Source organism: Aquarana catesbeiana, linkage group LG03 (genome assembly GCF_042186555.1).
Source record: "Aquarana catesbeiana isolate 2022-GZ linkage group LG03, ASM4218655v1, whole genome shotgun sequence".
NCBI lineage: Eukaryota > Metazoa > Chordata > Amphibia > Anura > Ranidae > Aquarana > Aquarana catesbeiana.
The window spans coordinates 655,053,117-655,072,443 of NC_133326.1; the positions used below are offsets into that span (position 1 = coordinate 655,053,117).

At 41.3% G+C, this 19,327-nt stretch overlaps 2 protein-coding genes and 1 non-coding gene across 5 annotated transcripts in view; 2 read left to right on the forward strand and 1 right to left on the reverse strand.

Moving 5' to 3' along the window:
- The window catches only part of MAN2B1 (mannosidase alpha class 2B member 1), a 52,975-nt gene extending 34,234 nt beyond the window's left edge, over positions 1-18,741 (forward strand). The window contains exons 15-24 of the mRNA XM_073622730.1: positions 93-190; positions 5,134-5,251; positions 6,629-6,747; positions 7,932-8,036; positions 8,760-8,847; positions 12,486-12,566; positions 12,989-13,225; positions 15,786-15,935; positions 16,056-16,158; positions 18,501-18,741. Of these exons, the coding sequence (XP_073478831.1) occupies positions 93-190; positions 5,134-5,251; positions 6,629-6,747; positions 7,932-8,036; positions 8,760-8,847; positions 12,486-12,566; positions 12,989-13,225; positions 15,786-15,935; positions 16,056-16,158; positions 18,501-18,631 (1,230 nt within the window). The 3' untranslated portion in view covers positions 18,632-18,741. The remainder of the gene's footprint in view (positions 1-92; positions 191-5,133; positions 5,252-6,628; positions 6,748-7,931; positions 8,037-8,759; positions 8,848-12,485; positions 12,567-12,988; positions 13,226-15,785; positions 15,936-16,055; positions 16,159-18,500) is intronic.
- LOC141135733 (U6 spliceosomal RNA) lies at positions 10,734-10,841 on the forward strand. The gene has a single exon (XR_012243592.1). It is a non-coding gene; the product is annotated as a U6 spliceosomal RNA (small nuclear RNA).
- Positions 18,715-19,327, reverse strand: part of TRMT1 (tRNA methyltransferase 1) — a 40,737-nt gene continuing 40,124 nt past the window's right edge. For all 3 annotated transcript variants that reach the window (XM_073622732.1, XM_073622731.1, XM_073622733.1), the window contains exon 17: positions 18,715-19,028. In XM_073622732.1, the coding sequence (XP_073478833.1) occupies positions 18,921-19,028 (108 nt within the window). In that variant the 3' untranslated portion in view covers positions 18,715-18,920. The remainder of the gene's footprint in view (positions 19,029-19,327) is intronic.

Genomic DNA, 19,327 nt, shown 5'->3' on the forward strand with positions numbered 1-19,327 from the left:
CATACCGAATCTTACAACGCTGTCTTTATTTGAATGTCCTTGTGTATCAGTTTTACCTAAATAACCGTCTCTGTTGCTGATTATTCTTCCAGTTTTACAGAGTGGAATTTGACCCAGACACAGGGCTGATTAGCAAAATCCAGAATCTGGAGAAGCAGATTACCCTTCCTGTAAAACAAAGTTACTTAAGGTAAGAATATTTACAATGAATGATGGTAACTCATTTTAGGAGCAGGAGGTCACTGGTGTGGAGAACACCTGTCAGATTTGAAATACAGGAGCCCCCTTTGCTGACATTATTTTTAAAGGTGCATGCTCTGTTATCCATACCCTTCCTCCTTTGCTCAGGGAGTCTCTGACCCGGAACAAGCATGTGCATATCCGTTTTATGATCTCTGATTGACGTATACACCATTGCTTCAGATTAGGGACTCTCCAAGCTTTAGAGGAAGGATAGCTGCACGATTCTGGCCAAAATGAGAATCACGATTTTTTGCTTAGAATAAAAAGATAACGATTCTCGCAACGTAAATTCTTTCAAATTATACAAAAAAAACTGTACTGGTTAGTGTTGTGTGGTTTGTTTGTTTGGTTTTTTTTTTTATTCAAGTAATTTTTTCTAAAAAAAAAAAAAAAAAAAAAAAAAAGGCATTTGAAAGACCGCTGCGCAAATACAGTGTGACATAAAATATTGCAACAACCACTATTTTATTCTCTAGGGTCTCTACTAAAAAATATATATGTTTGGGGGTTCTAATAATTTTCTAGCAAAAAAAAAAAAAAAAAAGATTTTAACTTGAAACCAACAAATGTCAGAAAAAGGTTTAGTGGTTAAACTTTTTTCACTTACACCGAAGTCTATTCCATTGACAAATTGTTACAATGTTTATACTTAAGTTCAACTGATAAAGAATGTTTTAATCCTTGGCAGACTGTCTTTTTTTTTTTTTTTTTTTCCCCCCCTTGCTTTTGAGGGCTGTGACTTCAGAAGAGCAGAAAATTGTTTGCATAGAAAGAATTGGGAAACGCTTTGGTTAAGATCGCGATAACGATTCTTGGCGATTAATCGTGCAGCTCTAAAGGATACAGATGAAAGTCCTAGACCAGGGATATGCAATTAGTGGACCTCCCAGCTGTTGCAAAACTACAAGTCCCATCATGCCTCTGGGTGTCATGCTTGTGGCTGTCAGAGTCTTGCTATGCCTCATGGGACTTGTAGTTCTGCAACAGCTGGAGGTCTGCTAATTGCATATCCCTGTCCTAGACCATATATATATATATATATATATATATATATATATATATATATATATATATATATATATATATATATAATTATAAGCATTGCTAACCTGTATCTGAGAGATGTCAGGCTTTGGAAATTAGGAAATCTTACTTCATTGTAAGTGGTCAGTTTGGCAGTTCCAGACACTGAGGTTGGTGCTTACAAACACATGTGGATGAACCGTGTGTCAGACCTGTGCGAGAGATTTGATCATCGCTTGCAACTACAGGGCTACATAGGCTCTCAATAATGGGCTGTCCTCTAAAACACCTGACTGGGCATCAGTTATTCATCTCCATGGAGAAAATGGAACCCCTTGACTGTGTGTAATATTACAAATTTATTAATCACATACATCATTTTATTGGTATCGCAGCAAACCAAGGCTCCATGACACGGGATGCTGAGGCAAAGTCCTCTGAACGATTTTTTTTTTTTTTTTTTACACCTTGAAACCGGCGTTTAAAATGCCCGTTAAGCCGAGTTTGCATGCCGCGTTTAGTGGTGTTTTACCGTGTTTGTGCCTAGAAGCGTTTAGTTAAGATAACATCATAAGATCCTCCCCAAGCTCAAAAAAACAGTATAATTTAACTATTTCAGCCATTTTGTGAGACAAGAGTGAGTAGCAGCAGCTGAGAGAGCAGCAGTGTCCTTGTATTTAGCGTGTCACCTGCCACAAGTTGCGGCTTGTCCACGGATTGTCATTTGCCACGTCACCTGCCACACGTTGCGGATTGTCACTTGCCCTGTCGCGGATTGTCATTTACCACATCACCTGCCACAAGTTGTGGATTGTCCTCTTGCCACGTCACCTGCCACAAGTTGCTTGTTCAAATCTAACAACATATGGGTCAAATTCCAATTATACTTCGGATAACAGCAATGCTAGTGGTGTATTGGATTGGATCTAGGGTTCCTGGTCACATAAGATAACATGATGGGGCACTCTCCCACTGATACAAGGCACTATTCCTCCCATTAATACCAATGATGGGGCATTGGTTACACCTACTGACATTGCACCATTTTCTACTCAACACTGGACAAAGTCCACCCCCCCTAAAGTCTGAAGGACCGTAAATTGGCCCTTTGGAAGTATTGAAGACCCCCGATCTAGGTCATGGTGTCTGTATTGCACGGTCATGGCTGTTATTGATTTGCTTGTTTAGAGTCTAATAATCTGGCTGGATAATGTATTTTGTCTGAACCTTCTCTAGTTTTTCATTAGTAAGTAGAGTTTTTGGAGCAGGTGCCTAACACTGGCTATAGAGATGCCTTCCCATTGCTACGTAATACTCGTCTAAACTAAGGCAGACCATACACTGACCCAGTTTTGTGAGGATTCAAGGAATATTCTTTCTTCTTCTCCTCCTCCTTCTCCTCCCTCCTCCCCATCCATCCATCCATCCATTCCATAGAGAGACAGTACAGGGATAACTCGATACAAGAGGAATTGGAAGGCCTTGCTATGTTCTTTGAAGAGTCCAAATATATTAAATGAACACAAATCACATCACCGTAGTCTGGCAGAAAAAAAATGATTAATGATGGCAGATTAATTGGAGATCCAAAAAGCGGGCTTAGGTTCACATGCTTAGCAGAAAGGGATATTTAATGACCGTATTTATTGGCGTATAATGCACACTTTTTTTTTCCACCTAAAAATAGGGGGGAAATCGGGGGTGCGTGTTATACGCCGACTGCATACCTAGGAGGGGGACGAGTGCCGCCGGAAATCACTGAGCCGTCATCTCAAATCCACTCAGCTCTCCGCTTGGCTTTCACTCGGCTCGCACGTCGCACAGTCCCGCCTCCACCACCGGCATTGGAACAGTGTTCTGTCTATCACAGGAGCTGGTTTAATGCCCATGGCGGAGATGGGACTGTGTGACTGCTCAGTGATTTCCTGCAAGGAGAGATGGTGAGCTGCATTGATGGGGGAGATGGGCGCAGATCAGGCTGCAGATGGGCGCAGATCAGGCGGCACTGAAGCTGCAGATGGGCACAGATCAGACTGCATTGATGCTCACTGACTTTTTTTTTTTTTTTTTTTTTTTTTTTTTTTCCTTCAAAGTGGTTTATTTAAAAAAAAAAAAACAAAAAAAAAAACGCTTTTTTTTCCCTGAAACTTTCCTCTTAATTTGGGGGGGGGGTGTTATACGCCGATTAAATATGGTATAGATGGATATGCAATGTATTCTGATCAGTTAAACAGATCCAGCCCCAGTGTTAACAATGTCTCAACTGTTATAAATGAAACTCTGGAGTAATTGCCTATAATAAGTCTGTGCTGTCAAAGAATTTTGCTATTCTTGGCTTGATGCCACAAGGTTCCCCTTTAAGTGGTGTCCCCCAATGTAGTTGTGAATATATGGAAAGGGGTGCAGTTGGGATACAGGAGGCAGATTCTGCCTGCTTGTGGCCAGGAAGGTAGCAAATCTCACTTGCAGGATGATGGTATGGGACTCTCCAGCTTTTATGCTACACATTTCCAGGAGCAGGATGCTTCACTTTTCTCAAGAATAGATATTGGTCCCTGAATGGACATGCAAAGCTTCTTCATCAGACCTGCTACCTCGTTGGCCATGATCAAACGTCTTCCAGCCAATACAAACATTTATCACACGTGGTGTTGGTTGCAGTCTAGGTATTTGGCCATTGTTCAAAGTGCAGACTAACAAAGAACATCCATTTTTCCTTTTTGGAAGAGTTGCGTGAAACCATAACAAACAAGTGTTCCACAGGTCCATTTATAATTAGGGATGCACCGATACCACTTTTCTTTACTACGAGTACCGATACTTTTATTTTATTTATTTTTTTCTACTCGCCGATACCTACCGCAACTGTTTTTTCACCTCAGCTGTCAGCAATGGTACAAAGCATTGAAAAAGTTATTTTATAAATTCAATTTTTTTTTTTTTTTTTTTTTTTTTTAAATTTTGCGCTTTTTCAATGTTAATATATATGTGTAAAAAAAAAAAAAAATATTCACTAACAAAGCAAACAAAAAAAAAAGTTTTAATTATTTATAAAAAAATAAGCAGGAAAATGAAAAATGTAAATGGAGGATAATTTGGAGTTAAGGCTGATTCGGGTAAATTAAGGGTTAATAAGGGGTTAAACAGAGGGATATTTGCTCATCCCTTTTGATCTGAAGAAATAGATACAAAAAGAAACAATGTTTCTTTTTTATTTTAGTGTTTCAGCAGCTGAGAAATGTTGTTAATAAACATTGCCAGGTGCTTGCTTTTATTTATTTATTTTTTGACAGCTCCAATTACTGGACTTCTTTAACACGTCAGCTGTCAACTGAGGAGACCCCCTGACAGCTCAAAGAACCGAGCTTGAAAGTATCGGTTTCAGATATCGGTGCATTTGCACAAGTACCAATACTTGTGAAAATACTCGGTATCTGCACCTATCGGTGCAGCCCTACTTATGATCGTTTGAATATGATGTGTTTTTATAAAAATTTTTTTTTTTTTTTTTTGAGTCTTTCCAAAGTGTATTCGTCTAAGGCAGGGGTAGGCAACTTAGGGCCCTCCAGCTGTTGTGGAACTACATTTCCCATGAGGCATTGCAAGGCTGGCAGTTACAATTACTCCCAGAGGCACGATGGGACTTGTAGTTCTGCAACAGCTGGAGGGCCCCAGGGTTGCCTACCCCTGGTCTAAGGAGAGGAGGAATTGTATGCCAACTATAGAAAATGGTCTAGGCGGAGGATGGGTAAACTGTGCCCCCGTTAACGTATGCCCAGGGAACTATTTGTGTATGCTGCACTCCTATATGTAACTGTTCTGTATTCTCTAGCCACAAGTATAATTTCTTTTTTTCTGATCTTGTAGGTATAATGCCAGTATAGGTAACAAAGAAAGTTCTCAGACCTCAGGAGCCTATATATTCCGACCAAACCAGTCAGAGCCAATGCCAATATCACGGACTGTCCAGAGTTATCTGGTGAAGGTTAGATCTGTTCTGTTCTTCATTAACAATACTGTCCTGTATGCAACTGATCTGTAATTAAAGCCAGCCATACATGGGTCTAAAGTCACAGGGTTCAGCAGCAAATAACAATTTTTATTTAAAAGGTAATGCACTCACAATTCTGGAGGTAAAAAACAGTGTGCTGGCTCGCTTGTGCCTATATAAGCCTCAGTAGACATGGCCTGAAGGAGCATGCATGCCCTGAACACATCCCACTATGTCCTCTGCTGTCCCAACCCGGTAACGTCACAGCTGCCAGCCCTGGATGCCACCAGCGCGGCCTTGTCTGGTATGGGCTGATCTTTATGAAACCTTCTGTAGGATGACTATTGTTCCTAACTCATAGGAGTTGTTTTACTAAAGGCAAATAGACTTTGCACTTTTCAAAGTACAGTTGCTCCAGAGCTTGGTAAATGAGGGGAAGCTCTGCTGACTTCCATTATCCAATCATGTGCAAGCAAAAATGTTTTATTTTTTTCCTTGCACGTGATTGGGTATTTTTTGCAAAGTAAAGCTTTGGAGCAACTGCACTTTGCAAAGTGCACAGTCTATTTGCCTTTCGTAAATCAACCCCATAGTCTCTGTTTGTTTATTCTTATGATACTGCACTGAGAGAATAAGAGGAGGAATCTGCTTCTGTCTTTTCTGGTCCTTTTTTTTTTTTTTTTTTTGTTAGATTAATCCCAATATTCAAATTGTCTCACTCCCAATGTGCGGCAATGAAACTGGCACATTCTTCCATCTTTTTATATGGTCTTGTCTCAAAATACAAGAATATTGGAAGCAAATAGTCACCTTCCTCTATGATGTCATGGGGTCTCCACTAACCCTCGACCCGAAAACAATGTCTTTTTAGGTATATTTCCAAATGTATTGGATAAATTTACGCAAATATTCCTTCAAGAAACACTATTCTCAGTTAGAAAACTGATCGCTAGGAAATGGATGAGACCCGAACCCCCCCAATTTAACAGATTGGAAAAGGGATATAAACACGACCCTTCAATATAAAAAATTCCTTTATATTCATAGAGGTTGTCCAAATAAATACAGTAAAATATGGGACAAATGGCTACAGGAACCCACAACTTGCACATAAACAATATGCAACCAGTAATAATACATATATATGTACCTTTTTAAAATGGTGCTGATAACATTCTTCTTTAATTTACCTTATACTGTCACATAAGTGCCTTCCGAATATATGACACTCTGATATATGTACTGTAACTCTATTACATGTAATTCTATCTAAATGTTTACAAGGATGTGAAAGACTACTTCATACATGTAATGTTTGACCTTGCCAAATAAAACTTTTGAAAGTTAAATACAGTCTCACTCCTTCTGCAGAATTCCCTGGTGCAGGAGGTGTATCAGAACTTCTCGTCGTGGTGCTCTCAGGTGGTCCGTCTGTACTCTGATCAGAGATATGTGGAGCTGGAATGGACGGTGGGACCTATTCCAGTAGAGTAAGTTGTTCATTGTATTTAAAATCGAAAACCTATTGTGTGTTCATGAAACGGGTTATGATTATATATATATATATATATATATATATATATATATATATATATATATATATATATATATTTATTTCATCCAGAAGGAATTTTAATACAACTCTCATATATCTACATGTCTGCCAAGCTATATTTTCATTATTTCATCAATAGATTGTAGATTTGTTCCATAGTGATTAGTCATTCAGCAAAAAAAGCTCACTAAGACTACTGAGACTGAATAAATTACAGGGTCGGTCACCTACAGAGTTTGTTTGATTTTAGTTAATATGGGGGTAAGTTAACCTAAAGCCGACCATATATGGATAGAAATTGGCCTGGTTCAGTAGGGAACGATTGACTTCTATACAACCAGCCTGTTGGGTTTTCCCGATCGATCAGTGCTGCCGGCTAAAGCCTGCAGCACAGATCAGTGTATTCTGGCAGCGGGGTAGTATTGAAATTTTAGGAGTATTTAACTGAAGTATAATGTTCTAATATTCATATTCATTTTATTTTAGATGTATTGCCATCATCACTGGGTCTGTGTGCTCCTCTATAAAATGCAGGCAGGTCATGGCTGATGGCAGGGGTCAGCAGGGAGCTGTTCATGGCTTCTTGACAATATCACGGTACCCTGCCTCGGTATTCCTCTGAAGAGCCCCTATGTAAGCAGTGGGCTGTCTCTTGGGAGGAGTTATGCAGATATCAAATGTCTGATGGGTAGGTGATGGTCTGGAGGAGTGGGTGTTCCTAGGCTGGCTATATTTGTATATATAGCCCCCCCAGGTAATGCCCACTTGTGATTTTATGCCTCCAAGATTGAAAGAACTGCATTCCAATGGATGAAAGGGGTGGGCAAGGGACAGTCAGGCTGGGGAGGAAAGTGCTAGATGATGCTGGACCACTTCCATCCAAGAAATGAGGTGGGCTACTGTTTTGACTTGCTGCAGCTTCTAATAGAAACTGCCATATATTTAACAGTACGGTGAAAATTAAAGTAACCCATGGTAACCACAGATGGCATTTAATGGTAGAGGAGATTGCTGGCATAGTTGTACTAGATTGATGCATGTTGCATATTATCACTGCCCTTTGTATTGTTTCATTCAGTAAGCCTATTAAGTGATTTTAATATTCTTTTCTCATTTCAGGGATGATGATGTGGGGAAGGAAGTCATTAGCCGCTTTGACACAAATTTGCAGACAGGTGGACTATTTTATACAGATGCAAATGGAAGGCAAATCTTACAGAGAAGGTATTTCCCCTCCCAGTCTGTCACCTTTATGATGAGAGGCACAGACTCCATGTTGCATAGCTCCCCTGTCTGTGCCATCCTGTAATGGGAAGGATGCACTCCATGTCGTGTAGATCCTCCTGGGTGGAGTTACTTTGTGGTGGGAGGGACACACTCCATGTCACATAGCTCCTCCTGGGTGGTGTCATTATGTGGTGGGAGCAAGAATACCTTTTGGAACTCGACTCAGATAGTGATCGGTGGGACGGGGCGGGGGCAGGGATCGGTGGGACCGGGGCGGGGATCCGCGGGGGAGGGGACGGGGGCAGGGATCAGTATGACGTCATGGGACAGGGCAGTATATAGCAGCAGGGCATTGATTTAAAGTGGTCCTAAAGGCTCAAGGTTTTTTCACCTTAATACATTTTATGGATGGTCCAGGCCCACCTGCTTACCTGATGGAGCCTGAGGCCAGCATGGGACAGCTGCGTGTACTCCTCTATGAGAAGAGGTCCATAGGCGAGATGATGACACCACTGTTACGCATTGCAGCTTTGTGAATTCCTGTGTCACTATGACATTGCTGTCCTCCATAGAGCTGTATACATTGTATTTCTTTTATGAATTCTCCTGCATAGTTGTTGGTGGATCTGGAAGAGATTGTACAATGAGATAATAGTGTGTACGATCGTTTTTATTTTATTGTGTCTTAGTAATCAGTTATCGGTGGTGTTTTAATTATAGGAGAAATTCCCGTAAAACCTGGGCTTTCCATCAGACAGAACCAGTGGCCGGGAACTATTACCCAGTAAACAGCCGCATCTTTATCAAGGTGAGTGATATGTGGAGGTGCCCTGAGAGCGTCCATAGCCCCTTCTTCTCTGTAGGGTACACAATGTGGAAAACCTCGATCATTACACGTGTTGAGCTTGTTTGACATCCTATCTCGAAACCATCGGCATTCATATGGAGTGACAGACATTTTGAACAGTGTCCACATAATATTCACCATATATTAACTGTTGCCTGTTTTATAAACGTTTTTGGAGCATGTGTGCCATTATTTAGCTGGATATAAAGTGTTTGACAGTCTAATGTGGTAGAAGGTGAAAAGTTATTGGCCAATTTGCGGGTAAAGTAAAAACGGACAAAGATCACAATCCTGACTATTCTCACATTGCCAATAATTATTATTATTATTATTATTCAGGATTTATATAGCGCCAACAGTTTACGCAGCGCTTTACAATATAAATAATGGAGAGATGGGGCGTGTGTGTGTGTGTGTGTGTGTGTATATATATATATATATACACAAAATATGCAAATCCATCATACAGCACATGGCGATTCCCCCTTCACCTGACACACACACTAATATATATATATATATTAGTGTGTGTGTGTCAGGTGAAGGGGGAATCGCCATGTGCTGTATGATGGATTTGCATATTGAGTCAAGGGAAAATGACCATTTTGCTGTGGGGGTCGAATAGAGATCAGCCCTCTGCTGTATGGTGGGTGCACATATTGACATATACACCCAACGTGCAGCGCTAAAAAATATATATAATATACTAAAAATACGTAATAAACATAAGATATTATGTAAAATATCCCCAGTTATAGTGCAAGTGCTCAGTGTTTATATACACAGTCCTTAATATTGACAAGCAAGACATAAACCTATCAAAGAAAAAAGTGATACAAATGGTATCTTCATGCAATGTGCACTCTCCCCCTTCTGGTGTGCCCTCACCTTAAGGGCTTTAAAAACAAGCCTGTAGTAAATGGTAACAGCTTAGATGGTCGTGGTTGCACATATTGGGTGAAGGAAGAATCACCATGTGATGTATGGTGGATGTGCATATCCAGTGAAGAGAAAATTGACACACACTATATTACCAAAAGTATTGGGACGCCTGCCTTTACACGCACATGAACTTTAATGGCATCCCAGTCTTCGGTATTGAGTTGGCCCTCCCATTGCAGCTATAACAGCTTCAACTCTTCTGGGAAGGCTGTCCACAAGGTTTAGGAGTGTGTCTATGGGAATGTTTGACCATTCTTTCAGAAGAGCATTTGTGAGATCAGGCACTGATGTTGGACGAGAAGGCCTGGCTCACAGTCTCTGCTCTAATTCATCTCAAAGTCAGGACTCTGTGTAGGCCAGTCAAGTTCCTCCACCCCAAACTCGCAGAACCATGTCTTTTGTAGACCTTTCTTCATGCACTGGTCCAAATCATTTGGTGGTGGGGGGGGTTGGGGTTTATGCTGTTGGGCTTAGCCTGCTTAGTTCCAGTGAAGGGAACACTGAAGACGTCAGCATACCCAAGACATTTTGGACAATTTCATGCTCCCAACTTTGTGGGAACAGTTTGGGGATGACCCCTTCCTGTTGCAATATGAATGCGCACCAGAGCACAAAGCAAGGTCCATAAAGACATTGATGAGCGAGTTTGGGGAGGAGGAACTTGGCTGTCCTTCAGAGTCCTGACCTCAACCCAATAGAACACCTTTGGGATGAATTAAAGCAGAGACTGTGAGCCAGGCCTTCTCGTCCAACATCAGTGCCTGACCTCACAAATGCTCTTCTGGAAGAATGGTCAAACATTCCCATAGACACACTCCTAAACCTTGTGGACAGCCTTCCCAGAAGAGTTGAAGCTGTTATAGCTGCAAAGGGTGGGCCAACTCAATATTGAAATTAATGTGTGTGTCCTCATTTCGGCAGGACATATACTAAAATTTGAACGATTATAGAGAAGATTAGCATGGCCCCAGCGCAAGGATGTCACGCAAATTCGTGAAGCGTTCCTTATTTTTTTTTTTTTTCTTGCACCCTATGGAATAGTGACGCTGTAGCTTCCTGTGTACTATTGCCATGGCTATACTTAAAAAAAAAAAAAAAAAAAAAAAAAAAAAAAAGTTCATGTGCGTGATAAGGTGGTAGTCCCAATACTTTTGACAATATAGCATATGTACGATGGTTATGTGTTTCAGGTGAATGTAAAATGACCATGTGCTGTAGGTTGTACACACAAGTCAGATGAAGGGAGAAGCACCATGTGCTGTAGGGTGGGTGCGCTTATTACATGTAAGGATAATCACAATGTGCTGTACTGTATTGGGTAAATGGAGAATTTCTGTATGATGGGTGAAGGGAGACTCCCAATATGATATATTGTATAATGGGTGTGTGTGGCAGGTGAGTGAAGACTCGTCATATGCTGAATGTGTGTCGGGTGAAAGGAGAATCACCATATGCTCTATAGTGGGTATGCATGTCTGGTGATTATAGATCGGGGTGAATTTGATTGAAAGCAAGCTTTTTTACTAGTGATTTAAATCAACTCGATTTTAGATCCTAATTTTTAAAGAGCACCTGTCATCTCTGTCCTGCAGAGGCTCCTCCTCTGACTCTCTGTTGACTCACCGACAGTCCCATTCACTTTAATGGGACAGCTGGTGATGCGGAAGTGACACAACAAGGTGAGGGACGTGGCGGCAGCAGGTGATTGGATGCCCGCTAACAGACGCTGCCATGATGGATCTGAAATGACAGGTGCTCTTTAAATGTAAGGACTTAATTCTTGCTGGTAGTTAGAATCTTTAATATTTGCAAACAAAATGAAGGTTTCCTATCTAGAATAATAAGCTGAGTTTACCAAAAATGTAAATATTGTAGAATATACAGCCTCATGCTTCATTTCATGCTGAATAAAAATGATTAATGTATCTTAGAGGAAGTAAACCCTGATGGCTGTTACTTCCTCCTTTTGTTTCCCTGCAAAGGTAAAGCATAATGGGATACTATGCATCACATAGTAGCCCATTATGTGACACTTACCTGCAGGAGAAGCCCGCGATGTCCCCGTCTTCCTCACTAGTAGCGAGCGTCCATTCTTCACCCTTCTTCCTTCTGGGGCCGCGAACTCCCGGCTCTGTGACTGGCCGGAGTCGCGTGACGTCACGCCCGGGAGCCGCCTTTAACGGCATGACCCGAGCTAGAAACGGCAGTGTGCCCTTTCTAACTCCGGCGCATGCGCAGAAAAAATCTCCCTATGGCGATTTGCAAATATCTCCTAGACCGTGCAGATCTGGGAGATATTTCAAGCGCCTACAGGTAAAAGTGGTTGTAAAGGGTTTACAACCACTTTAAATAGAAAACTATCTTTTAGATAGATTTTTTTTTTTTTTTTTTTTTTTTTTTTTTTACTCCAAAAGCATTTTTATTGAAATAAATTTGATAAACATCAACAAAAAAAATCGGATTTAAATCAAGAAAATTTGTTTTTGATTTAAGAAAAAACAAAATCGTTGATTTTTATCCACACTGTTATAGAATGATCATTTACTGTATTGGTGGGTGTGCATGTTGGGTAAATATAATATAAAAAAAAAAAAATCTTAAATGTAGCAATGTTGTGGCAAAATCACAGGAGGAGTAAAGCGGTTTGTCTCTTCCAGGATAAAAATATCCAGCTGACAGTTTTGACCGATCGATCCCAAGGAGGGTCCAGCATTGTGGACGGCTCGGTGGAGCTCATGGTGAGTGCTTTTGAAAACACGCAAGCTTTAGTACAGTGCCGTAAAAGGGGATTCTGGACTTGGACTTGGCTTTGTCATTGAAAGGATTGTTGGAAGTATCAGATCTGTAGCCATATACATTTGAGACTGGGCTGGACATGTATACCTGTGTGTTTGTGGGTTTTTGTTTTTTTGTGATTGCTTTTCTTCAGGCCAATATGGGTTGTCCTGATTAATCTGTTGCATACTCCATTGTGTAAATTAAATGTAAAAACATGCAGCTGTGCAGACTTTTCACCACCAGGGTTCTGAATGACACAGGTAGAGGTGAGCAATTTGACTCTCCAGCATCAATCCTAATAATAAACCTCAGATTTGAGTGATCTCCTAATTCTCCTTGCTTTATCACTATTTAACAGCCATGGTGTGCTTTTTGTTGCCAGGTCCACAGACGTCTCCTGCATGATGATAATCGCGGGGTAGACGAGCCGCTGATGGAGCTGGGACAGTACGGGGAGGGTCTTGTGGTCCGCGGGAAACACCTTCTGGTACTGGACACCCCAGAGGCCTCTGCTGATGTTCACCGGAAACTGGCCTTGCAGCAGTACTTGTCGCCCCAAATTATCATTTCCACCGGTCAAGGGGCACCCTACAGAAGTCATCAGAGGTCAATCAACCAGGTGATTGCAATTAACTTTTCAATCATTTTCTGCTATAAGATGTTTGGTTGGTTTTTTTTGTTTTTGTTTTTTCCTTAAAATCCTTAAACTATTGAAACTTAAATAAGAATTCCAAGTTTGACTCTGCCTATACCAAACCTGTTGGAGCCCTCTAGAAGCTGGAAATGTAAGCAGGCACTGCTACTATGGTGGTCTCCACTTCTGGGTCCTGTGCCAAGTGGCTGCCTTTTTACATTGTGAACACAGGAGGTTGGCAGCTAGGCACAGACACCATTCAGAGATCAATTTGACTTTTCTTAATTAATGCAAAGCTTTCTCTGATTGGACAAGGTGAGGAGGCGGGGCAGTGGTGTCATGATCTCCCTCATCTAATTAGAGAATGGTTTGCATTTTCTCAATGAATGCATTCTGTGATTGGTGCTCAGGCCGAGTGGCCAACCTCCTGTGTTTACAATGTAGTAGGGCAGCTACTTGGCATGGAACCCGGAAACAGTGGAAATCACTGGAGTAGCGGTGTCTATTACAGTGATTTTCCAGCTTCTGGAGCGATCAACAGGTATGGTAAACCGCTCACATTTTTGTAAATATTTTATTATATCTTTTGTTGTGACAACACTGAAGAAATTACTTTGCTACAATGTAAAGTAGTGAGTGTACAGCTTGTATAACAGTGTAAATTTGCTGTCCCCTCAAAATAACAACACACAGCAATTAATGTCTAAACCGCTGGCAACAAAAGTGAAAATGTTCAAATTGGGCCCAATTAGCCATTTTCCCTCCTCAGTGTCATGTGACTCGTGTTACAAGGTCTCAGGTGTGAATGGGGAGCAGGTGTGTTACACTTGGTGTTATCTCTCTCACTCTCTCATACTGGTCCCTGGAAGTTCAACATGGCACCTCATGGCAAAGAACTCTGAGGATCTGAAAAAAAAAATTGTTGCTTTACATAAAGATGGCCTAGGCCAGTGATGGTGAACCTTGGCATCCCAGATGTTTTGGAACTACATTTCCCATGATGCTCAACTATACTGCAGAGTGCATGAGAATCATGGGAAATGCAGTTCCAAAACATCTGGGGTGCCAAGGTTCACCATCACTGGCCTAGGCTATAAGAAGATTAGTAAGACCCTGAAATTGAGTTGCAGCATGGTGGCCAAGACTTAACAGGACAGGTTCCACTCAGAACAAGCCTCGCCATGGTCGACCAAAGAGGTTGAGTGCATGTGCTCAGTGTCCTATCCAGAGGTTGTCTTTGGGAAATAGACGTATGAGTGCTGCCAGCATTGCTGCAGAGGTTGAAGGGGTGGGGGGTCAGCCTGTCAGTGCTCAGACCATACTCCGCATACTGCATCAAATTGGTCTGCATGTCTGTCATCACAGAAGAAAGCCTCTTCTAAAGATGATGCACAAGAAAGCCCGCAAACAGTTTTCTGAAGACAAGCAGACTAAGGACATGGATTACGGGAACCATGACCTGTGGTCTGATGAGACCAAGATAAACCTATTTGGTTTAGATGGTGGCAACCGGATGAGTACAAAGACAAGTGTGTCTTGCCTACAGTCAAGCATGGTGGTGGGAGTGTCATGGTCTGGGGCTGCATGAGTGCTGCCTGCACTGGGGAGCTACAATTCATTGAGGGAACCATGAATGCCAACATGTACTGTGACATACTGAAGCAGAGCATGATCCCCTTCCTTCAGAGACTGGGCCGCAGGGCAGTATTCCAACATGATAACGACCCCAAACACACCTCCAAGATGACCACTGCCTTGCTAAAGAAGCTGAGGGTAAAGGTGATGGACTGGCCAAGCATGTCTCCAGATCTAAACCCTATTGAGCATCTGTGGGGCATCCTCAAATGGAAGGTGGAGGAGCGCAAGGTCTCTAACATCCACCAGCTCTGTGATGTCATCATGGAGGAGTGGAAGAGGACTCCAGTGACAACCTGTGAAGCTCTGGTGAACTCCATGCCCAAGAGGGTTCAGGCAGTGCTGGAAAATAATGGTGGCCACACAAAATATTGACACTTTGGGCCCAGTTTGGACTTTTTCACGTAGGGGGTGTACTTACTTTTGTTGCCAGCGGTTTAGACATTAATGGCTGTGTGTTGAGTTATTTTGAGGGGACAGCAAATTTACACTGTTATACAAGCTGTACACTCACTACTTTACATTGTAGAAAAGTGTCATTTCTTCAGTGTTGTCACATGAAAAGATAGAATATATTTACAAAAATGTGAGGGGTGTACTCACTTTTGAGAGATACTGTATTTGCAGAGTAATGCCCTGTATGCATGGGCCAAAATCAGCCGATACAGTAGACTGCCAACATTTGGCCCGTGTGTACAGGTCTTTGTTCAACAATAGCCGATCTCACGACTGGCTTGTCAAATGCGCATGCTGGAAAACCGGCAACCGAACGGCATCCGATCAGTGCTCTTCAGTGTATCATTTAAAATGAAGAAGTCTGCAGAAAGCCCATAATCAGACTGGATGTAAAAGACAATAGCCCATTTATATAAAACCGTTCCACCCATGCTAACATTTTATTACTACTCAGTTTTCAGCTCTACGAGCTCCGCTCCCTGACAACCTCCACCTGCTCACCTTCGCTCAGCATGAGCCCAATACGATTCTACTACGTCTGGAGCACCCCTTCCAAGGACATGAAAGTGGTAATCACTCCCAGCCCATCACGGTGAATCTGAAGGTGAGACCATCACTGGCTCTTATTTTAGCTTAAATCTTTTCATTTTATCTTTGTTGCTGCTTTAAGTAACACAGACAATTCCTTTTTAAACACATTTTAACATATAACTCCCAATTCCAGGAGCTCTTCTCTTCCCTGTCATTGTCTGATTTCAAAGAAACAACACTGGCTGCTAATCTGCTGAAGGAGAAGATGAAGCGCATGCAATGGAAAACACAGAAAGGTGAGGGGCTGCTAAAGACAGGAAGTAAATATTTTTAAAGGACCTGTGATCAGATGCAGAATCTTTCTGGACAATCAGACTGACCCAGGATTGGTTTGTACAGCATCTTATTAACCGCTTGCTGACCGCCCTATAGCACTTTTACTGCTACAGGGCTGCAGCTTTGTGCAGGACCACGCATATATGCAATTCTGCACTTCCGCCTGCAGGGGGCATATGCAGGCCACTCCTGCTGTGATAATACACAGTAGAAGCTGATATGTGGGCGCCGGGCACTCAATGTCCCCAGGCACCTGCCGATCGTCAGTAAACACAGAATGAGGTTCTGCCTATGTAAAAAAGGAAGATTCCCCGTTCTGACAGGGGAAAAGGGATGAATTCTGTGCGTCTGCAAAGCAGGGACTAGAATTCATTTCTTCCCCTAGAGAAAGCAGCACACATAGTAAACACAAACACTGCCTAGGCACACATTTAACCCCTTCCCAGACAGTGTCTCTTCTTCTTCTTCTTCTTCTTCTTCTTCTTCTTCTTCTTCTTCCTCCTAATATAAATTGCTGATTGCCATTATTAGTATAAAAAAAAAATTCCATAGTTTGGTTTAAGCAAATGTTCTAGCGGCAACAATCAGTATATGCTTATTGGGATTTTTTTTTTTTTTTTTTTTTATTGCAGAGTAAAACATAATAAAAAAAAAAAAAAAAAAAATGAGATAGAGATATAGATAGAGAGAGAGATATTATTATTTAATTATCTTATCGTTTTTGTGCTATAAACAATACAAAGGTGGTATTCAAATACCACCAAAAGAAAGCTCTATTTTGGTACGGTGTTGCATGACTGTGCAATTGTCAGTTAAAGTAACGCCGTGCCGTATCTCAAAAAATGGCCTGGTCATGAAGGGGGGTGGGGGGGTAAATCTTTCAGAGGTTGAGGTTAAGTGGTTAAATGAAATCAGAACTGGTCTTGCTGTTTAGGATTAATAGATAAGGAAACCACCGCAATGACTAATTTTAATCATATTAGATGTCTAGCATTCATAGAAGCCATTACTTCTATGTTTGTCACCAAATGAGCTCAGTCTAATGCATGTACCATGATTTCCTATTGACCTATCGCATGAAAGGACCAATTGAAAGAATCAAGAGGGGACTAGTGAAAAGTGCTAATAAGGGGATAGATGGGAATATAAAGTTTATTTAGAAAAAAAATAATTTGAAAGGTTTCTTACACTGTTATATGAATTAAATAAAATTTAATTTGAAATACATTGTAGTTACTCAATGACACTTACAAAAGATCTGTAAGTGTCATCTTATAAAATAGCTGTTGCATTTGGACAGCTGCTGCTTTTGTGTTGTACAATGCAAATCCTTGCTGTTAGGCTACATTCACATGGTCACTGGTGAGATTCAGTAAAATCTTGCCAGTGGTATTATACAATGCCTGTGTGCCGCTAGCAACTGTCAGATTTTTACTGTGTACAAATTGATGACCATTGCCACTAGTGGTTGCATGTAACCACTCATCTGAGCTCATATATGATTTTTTTTTTTTTTTTTTTTTTTTTTTTTTGAGCAACTAGTGTTTTGCTTCAGGTGACAGAATGCTCATATGTAAACAGGAGCCATTTAAATGAATGGGATTTGGTTTGAGTCTTTTAGAGCTTGAAGCAGAAAATCACTCAGGTGTGAACGGGGCCTAAAGGAAACCTTTACAGTAGGAAGCTCTTCTATAAATGCTAGTTGCTTGATTGCTTTACAGACCCAATGGTGTCAATACTTGGTGTCACTGACCTAGAACAGGTATACTAATCAGGAGTCCTATCGCATACTGCATGCTTGTTCTGGGTCAGTACCTTTTTTTTTTTTAAAGCGGTAGTAAAATCAGAATTTTTATTTTAACGTACAGGTAAGCTTAGAATAATGCTTACCTGTAAGTTAAGTGAATATCTACTAACAGTGCACGTTTAGGAGTTAATCTAGGGAGCAGTAGCTGACGACTTCACCTCTTAAGGAATGGCATAACTGTAAACAGTGACGTCATCGCAGCTCAGCCATTCAAGCAGCCCATATATAGCCGGAAGGAAGACCAGGTGAAGATGGAAGCTGTGACGCAGCACCACTGGAGGGCTTCACTTCAAGGGAAGTCTTACATAGTGTGCTGGTAGCCAATGCATACTAGCCCATTATGCCTTTACCTTGCAGCGTTTTTTTTTTTTTTTGTACACTTTACTACCACTTTTAGAAGCCAGGGAAGTAGCATTTTCAGTAGTAGGTCAGCACAGGCAACCTACATATCTCTCTCAGCACAGATACACCTTAACCAATTTATCTTCTTTCTAGGCTCCATCCCAAACCCTGAAAACAGCAGTTTGGACCTGGACCCCACAAGTGTCACTCTTAAACCGATGGAAATCCGCACGTTCCTTGCGACAGTGCAATACAAAAAATATGCAGAGTGGGACAGCCCATAACGGGGGTGGCTGCCTGAAAACAAAGTGCCTTGCTGGATGTATACTATACCACTATCTACCAAAATGTAAAAAAATAAAGTCCATTCTATTTTGTTACGCCAACATAAAAATTCTGCCTTTTTATTTTTCAGAGTGGTAAATAAAATTTGATCAATATAAAAAAAAAAACAAGCACGCTGCCATGTGAGCTCTGTTGTCAGAGTCCAGCTACATTAACAGGCTGGAGAGTTCATAAGTTTATTAGATTGCCACATTCAGTACTGCAGTATCCATGCAGGTAAAGTAATCCTCAGCAGGGTGGTGTTTCATGTTCTGATACAGGATCATCTTGGGGCTTCATTTCCGAATCTGGGAGCGTGTGAGAGTAACGGCAGTCATCTCCGAGGTCACAGGAACCCTTAGAGGAAAGGAAGGAAAAATATGTAAAAAAAAAAAAGTGTAACTTTAAGAATATAGCCACTAGAGGAGCATACAATGAACAAGCACCTACAATAAATCTTCTCTGAAAGCCTTTGTTACTATGTACAGCTGTTTAGACAGTGCAGCTGTACTTGTATAAACATGTGCATGAATGTACAACCCTGACCATAGACCTCCTATGTTTTGGAGGTTGTACGACTGTGTGCATGCATGGGTTTACGCAAGCTCTATGTGTGGCCGTACGCAGTAGCTGGGGCTCCCAGGGAAGATTTTTTG